General features: G+C 42.2%; 1 protein-coding gene across 2 annotated transcripts in view; it reads right to left on the reverse strand.

Moving 5' to 3' along the window:
• Window positions 1-6043, reverse strand: part of IKBKE (inhibitor of nuclear factor kappa B kinase subunit epsilon) — a 42359-nt gene extending 36316 nt beyond the window's left edge. The window contains exons 1-3 of one of the 2 annotated variants that reach the window (XM_083745478.1): window positions 5617-6043; window positions 3458-3573; window positions 1931-2071 (exon numbers count right to left, since the gene is read on the reverse strand). In XM_083745478.1, coding sequence (XP_083601604.1) covers window positions 1931-2071; window positions 3458-3544 — 228 coding nt within the window. In that variant the 5' untranslated portion in view covers window positions 3545-3573; window positions 5617-6043. Of the gene's footprint in view, window positions 1-1930; window positions 2072-3457; window positions 3773-5616 lie in introns of both variants that reach the window. The other variant, XM_083745477.1, reaches the window with a different exon arrangement.
• Window positions 6044-6351: the final 308 nt, after the last annotated feature.

Raw genomic sequence — 6351 nt, forward strand, 5'->3', positions numbered from 1 at the left:
GGTGCAGGGGATCTGGTTTTGATCAGGACTACAGCTCATGGGAATTCAGGGAATATTTATTCCTTCCCTTTTTAGACATGATTAGGACAACCCCCCCCCCCATCTATGGGGGCGTGTAAAGTTCCCATTAGTTTCTAACCCTGGTAGCTGTGCCAGAGAGGGTGGGATTTTTTCATCCTGATCATGGCTGGGGAGGGAAAGGATAAACTCCTCACATATGGTGATCTTTTAAAAATTGGGATGGGCTGCATCTGGAATGTAACTTCCACACAACAAGTCACTAGCCCTTAAACACACACTTAGAACAGATTTGTCACAACGCAGACACTTGGCTGCTTCACTGCCCCGGACTGGTAAGATTTTCCAGTCTACTAATTGCTAATTGCGTATAGACTGGATGGGTGACAAAAGCATTTAGCACTCAAAACGACGCCTTTGCTTTTCATTCCTAGGAGTGACATATGCTGAGAATGGTCCTCAGGAGAGACTGCAAAAGATAGAATGGCACAGTAAACTTGGAAACCAGGGGCAGCACAATCCAATACAATCCAGCAGGCAGAGGAACTGCCTCTTATCCTTGTTTGCATTTTCTACTTCCTTCACAGCTATGAACACTCATTCCTCTATTCCCTTATGAGGGGAATTCCCGCTCCCGCCCCACCCGCCCCCCAATTCATCAGTGTGCTTAAAGCTCATGTGCTTAGACAAAAAGAATAAAAAACTATACAGTACAGCTCTCCTGAAACTATACCACTTCAGAATGCAGGTAGGAAAAAATGTACGATCGAATTCTGTGTGTTCCTAAGTTTTTAGTTAAAAAACCACCCTGCCTGTAGCACACTAGAGTCTTACTGTCTTACTGGCTCTCTACAAGCTGAGAAGACCTTATTGTTATTATTTAGGAAAAGCTTCAATCAGACAAATTTTTTGTTCAGAGGTAGTCAATGCGGCATTTAAATCATCCCTATTTAAGGCTGATGTGAGTTATGATCTAAAACACCTGGCAGGTATTACATTGGCTACCCTTACCTGAGTTGCTTTTCCCCTAATCTCACTGTCTGGAAACACTTTCAAACCTCGGGATTTTGAGAGGTTAATAACATTCTGTGGTACACAGATATGGAAGGGAAATTCCCAGAAAGATGTAAGCCACTGGCATGTTGTAAAATAGGAACATAGGAAGCCGCCTTATACCAAGTCAGACAATGAGTCCATCTACCTCAGTACTGTCTACTCTGACTGGCAGCACCACTCCAGGATTCCTTGATTCCCAGCCCTACCCTGATATGCCAGGAACCTTCCTACATGCATGGAATTTCCCTTTTTTTATAGCCACTGCACACAGATGCTCTACCACAGAACTATGGCCCTACTCCTTCATTGAAAATGGATGTTGATGAAAAGCCCTGGCACAAATTAAGGCAGCAGTAGGGATTCTTTGATGGGCTAGCAAGTGCCTAAATCAAGGGTACCCAAGTGGTGTCCTCCAGAAAAAGTTGAACTCCTTACTCCCATCAAGCTGGACTTACAGGTTACACGGGCTGGGGCAGGTTGGAGCTGCAGTCCAAGCGCATATGGAGAGCACCACACTGCCTACCTCTGATCTGAATGCTGTGCTGAAGAAGGCAATGTTGTCCAACATGCTGGTGTGCCATTGCCAAAAATAACAAATAACTCCACATGGCACATTTAGTATAAACAAGTGACCTGATAAACAGAAGTGCTGTTCAGGCAAGGCTAAAGTAACAGTATGCTATGTGTGGAGGGGAGAACATATACACACCGTATAAACATCCTTGATAAACAAGATTCAGTAATCGCAGTGTTCAGTTAAGATATGTTTTAGTGGGGTGGTACACAATGCCACCATTATTACACCAACCATAACACATATATCAGCCTTTGTTTGAGAGTGAAACCCACAACTTACAATCTCTTCCACGGCAAAAAGCTTGACAATGTTCTGGTGGTTTAACTTCCTCAGCACCTCAAACTCCCTTATCTGCACCTCCTGAGGTCTCATGTAACTGGCATTGTTGAAGACTTTCACAGCAACCAGTTCTCCTGATTTCTGGGGGGCGGGGAGGAAACAAAGGGGAGGGTTTCAGGAACCTTTATTCATTCTGTATCACCCTGCAGCATGTAAACATGAAAGAGGAGAGAGACACATCTCCAAAACATGCAGCAGACAAGTCACCATATTTTGTTTACTTATTCCCATGGGTTCCAGCTATTTCATTTGCTCTGTAGAATATTCTGAAGTGATTAACCATTTTAAAAACCCAGATTCAAATCCAATACAGATACAGATTTCATTTATATAGTTTGTTCCTAGCACCCAAGGTGCTCAGAAATAATAAAAATGCAATAAAAAGACCTATAAGAAGATAAAAGAAAAAGAACAGATAAAGCTTGTCATCCAAAGAAAAAGGAACAAGGAGGAGGGGGATAAATAGTGAGCAGGTGAAAACAAGCTGTTGCTTTAAAAATTCCCAGAGCTAGTTCCAGAGGCTGGAGGCCTGCCTAAATAATTAAAAAGTATGGCATTTCGATGGAAGGCCATAAGAAACACAAGAACGCCTTCCTAGGAAGGGAGTGCCAAAGTCTGAGCAGAGCCACTGGGTATACCTCATCTCAGAACTCCCCCAAAAGTGTCCCAGATATTGGTAGGACTGAGAGAAGAGCCTCTGCAAAAGATTTCAAAATTTGATCAGTCTTCTATGAGAGAAGGTGTCCCTTCACGTTACCTGGCCTCATGCCAGGGCTGTATAGGTCACAATCATAGCTTTTAACACACTAGCCATTTGTTTGATGCACCTCTATACACTGTTGCTGTGAATTTTGCTACATCAGCACAAACTCTTCCAATGGCAGAGCTCTGCTCTGCTCTCGCACTCAAGATCGCAGCAGCCACATTGAGCATGATTGTGCTCCAAGCGGCCATGTTAATGTAAAGACACATGCATTAATAGGGCCCATGGTGGCATTTTTTTCTAGAAGCAACCCAGTTTTCAGGCAAAAACTCTGCCACCTTAGTTTCTCATAAGAATGAGTTACACTTGAAACAGCCCTGGCAATAAAAATCACAAGACTTATTATGGTAAAAAAAAAGCAAGTCTAGCTTTCTAGGGGCATCCCAGCTCTCAAATCCTCTTCTGATCTGGGCTTGGAGCTTCAAACCAGTTCTTAACTAAACCATATAACCTTCATCTGCCTCTGGTAATACTCCACTTCCCATTACTTAAATTAAATTGGTTGGATCATGACTAAATTATGCCCCATTGACTTCACACGCGTCAAATCTGTATCCAACCCAAAGTATTTATGCCAATTATGTTATGTTCCAGCTCTAAGACTTGTTTTACCGTTATGCCTCAAATTTATGTTGTGTAATTGCTTTGCTAAGTGAACACTACACTCACAGGGCATCCTAGTTATATATATAAAGCCTCCTCACCTTGTTACGGGCTTTGTACACACTGGCTGTGGCACCTTGACCCAGCACATCATCCGTTTTCCAGAGGTAGTTCAACGTGCTTTGCATGGCCAGAAAGGCAGTGGTCTGCTTACGAGCTGCAAGGTAGATGGAAGCAGGCAGCAAATGTCACCAGCAGGCAAGAAACAAGCTGGGTCAGGTTTTCCATCAACTGAGCAATTTCTCCTCTCACTTATGCAAAATGATGTTGGGAAATCCAAGTCTTGAGATCCCTTTTCCAGGAGAGACTCTGAATGCAAGTAGTTGAAGGAAGTCTGAGGTGGGACAGGAAACCACCTGAGCAATAAGCAAAATGGTCAGGGCACTGGATTAAAAGGCCATTCAAAATCCTTCCAGAGAGGTGGAGCCACCCTAACCCTAACCCTATTAGTTCAGAAAGCAAGAGGATTGCAAAACAGCAGGTGAAAGAGGAAATGCTCGGCTTCTTGCATAAAGTCTAATGAAATTCCCTGTGTTGCAGCAACAGTGTGCTATGATTAAGATTTTATCTCACTAGTTCCTCCTCAAAGACATTAGTATCTCTTGTGGCCATTTTCTACTTTTTATTTTAAATGGCTAAGCACCTCAAGCTAACCCTTAAGAAAGAAGGCTGAATGCTTATTAGAATAATCTCATTTGGAAATCTAGTATATATTTGCATCCAGATCTGCATTGCGGCTAGAAACAAAGCATGAACTGTTGTAAGGTGATGCCCAGAGAACATCAGTCTGGTGATAATGCAGATCTGGAGCCAAAAATATACTTGGCACCTGATTTTCACTGCTACACTACATCAGCACCACTTTCAGCCATTTAATATTCTACGGTACTACAGCATTTGGTAGAATTCCTGAATGATCTGAGGCTTTCACGTAATCTTTATATAGAAATCTAATAAATTTAGGCACCAGGCACCAGTTCCTCTTCAACCAGACCTTTGGCTGATTGCTATTCTACAGCCTTTTAAAGGTGTCTGTGGAAAGGGGGATTACTGTATTGCTGTTTTGTTTTTAATTACTTACTTGTTTTTATTCCACACTTTATTCTGTGAACCACCCAGGGAGATCTTATGATGAAAGGTGATATATAAATTAAATTAAATTAAATTATAGTTCTTTTGGGCAAGAGCCTAAGCTCAGTCTTATAGCATCTCCAGGTAGGACAAGGAAAGACTTTTACCTGTATCCCTAAAGTGTCACTGTCAATGTAGACAAAACAGTGCTAAATGAACCAGCTGCCTGCCTCAGTACTGTATAAGGAAGTTCCCCATATTCTCTATACTGTGGTACCTCGGGTTAAGTACTGTACTTAATTCGTTTCAGAAGTCCGTTCTTAACCTGAAACTGTTCTTAACCTGAACGAATTAAGTACTTAACGTGAGGTACCACTGTATTGGATGTTTTATTCCCCTGAGCAAAGAAGGAAAAAGCAGATACCACTGTTTCAAAAGGGCTGTTTTGCTACCTATGGTAAGAACACCATTTAGCATTCCTTATGAAGGCATGAAAAGAAGACAGATTTATATTAGCATGTAATGTACCTCACATAGATGTGGTCATATTAAAGCGCATTAGCACCTTTGCTTAAATGGAAGCATCCAGACTCCACTCTGGAGAGAACATCACAGTCTTAAAAGGTATTGAGGCTGTGGTGTTAATGCTGTGGTGTTAATATCCATTATATAGGTGTTCAGGGCATCAATTAATCAAACAAACAAACAAACAAACAAACAAACAAATAAATAAATGGGCGTTAAGATTAAATGAACAATTGCTGCATCCTCTGTGAAAAAGTCTCATAAGTGCCTCTGGGGCTCATTAAAGAAATATAGCAAATGTTTCCGTATAAAACCTGCTTCCACGAAAATACACACCCCACCTTTGCATCTCTCTAGTCCTTATATGCGTTCCTTGCATGCCTTGCAGAAAGTAAAAAAAAACCATGCCAAGGCAATTCAAACACGGCATTGCAGGCAGGAACAAACACACCAAAATAGGATAGGATTTGCACCCTACAGGAAGGAAGTGTACAGGCACCGTTCATCTCCCGCAACTGCCAATGTAAGCCGGACGCAAGGGAGTAATAAATCAAGCAGCTCGGTTGCAGATCTTCACAGGTATATTGCGAGCAAAGGATCCTACCTGAAATTGGACTGTCGGTTCTCTCCAGAGATCGCAGCTCAACTTCCCTTCGAGGGACTGGCAGGCTTGGTCAATGAGACCCCATGCAAGCTCCACGCAGGCGACCCAGTCAGTTTGCGGCTCCTCTGGCTGCCCCACAGCGACTTCCTGCTTTCCTTTTCTCTTAAAGGTACACACACCCGTCTTCTCGGCCCTCCCCGCAGCAGCCGGCGGGAGGAAACAGGCGCCGGCTGTACCCTGTACCAAATCTTCCTTCACTTTCCTCACCTCCGCGCTGCCAGGCAGTGCCGGATTTACGTATAAGCTAAACAAGCCATAGCTTAGGGCCCCACTCTCTTGGGGGCCCCCAAAAAATGTAAAGAAAAAAACACCTGGATGTACATTTCCAAAATATAAGATAAAAAACAAATAAAATAAAACCTACATACAGCAACAGTGTTTTGTGTTGTGTAGGCTCCTGTGGCATAAGTAATGGGCCCCGCCTGCTCACCTGCTCCCTAAAATATCACTGGTTTGCTATTATTATTTCATGTTTTAGCAAGTTTCTAGAGACTAGATTATGCGTCTTTGTAAATTGTGTTTCTAAAGGAACTTTAGTTATTGCCAAATGCCAATATGTTTGCATTATTAAGTTCTGAATAAAAAATCATTTTAAGTTAGAGCTTAATAATTATTTCACTATTAATATACTTTTTCTTAATTGTACTTCAGTTCAACAATTACTTTGATAAAATA

Source organism: Podarcis gaigeae (assembly GCF_964106915.1).
Source record: "Podarcis gaigeae genome assembly, chromosome: 6".
NCBI classification, from domain to species: Eukaryota; Metazoa; Chordata; class Lepidosauria; order Squamata; family Lacertidae; genus Podarcis; species Podarcis gaigeae.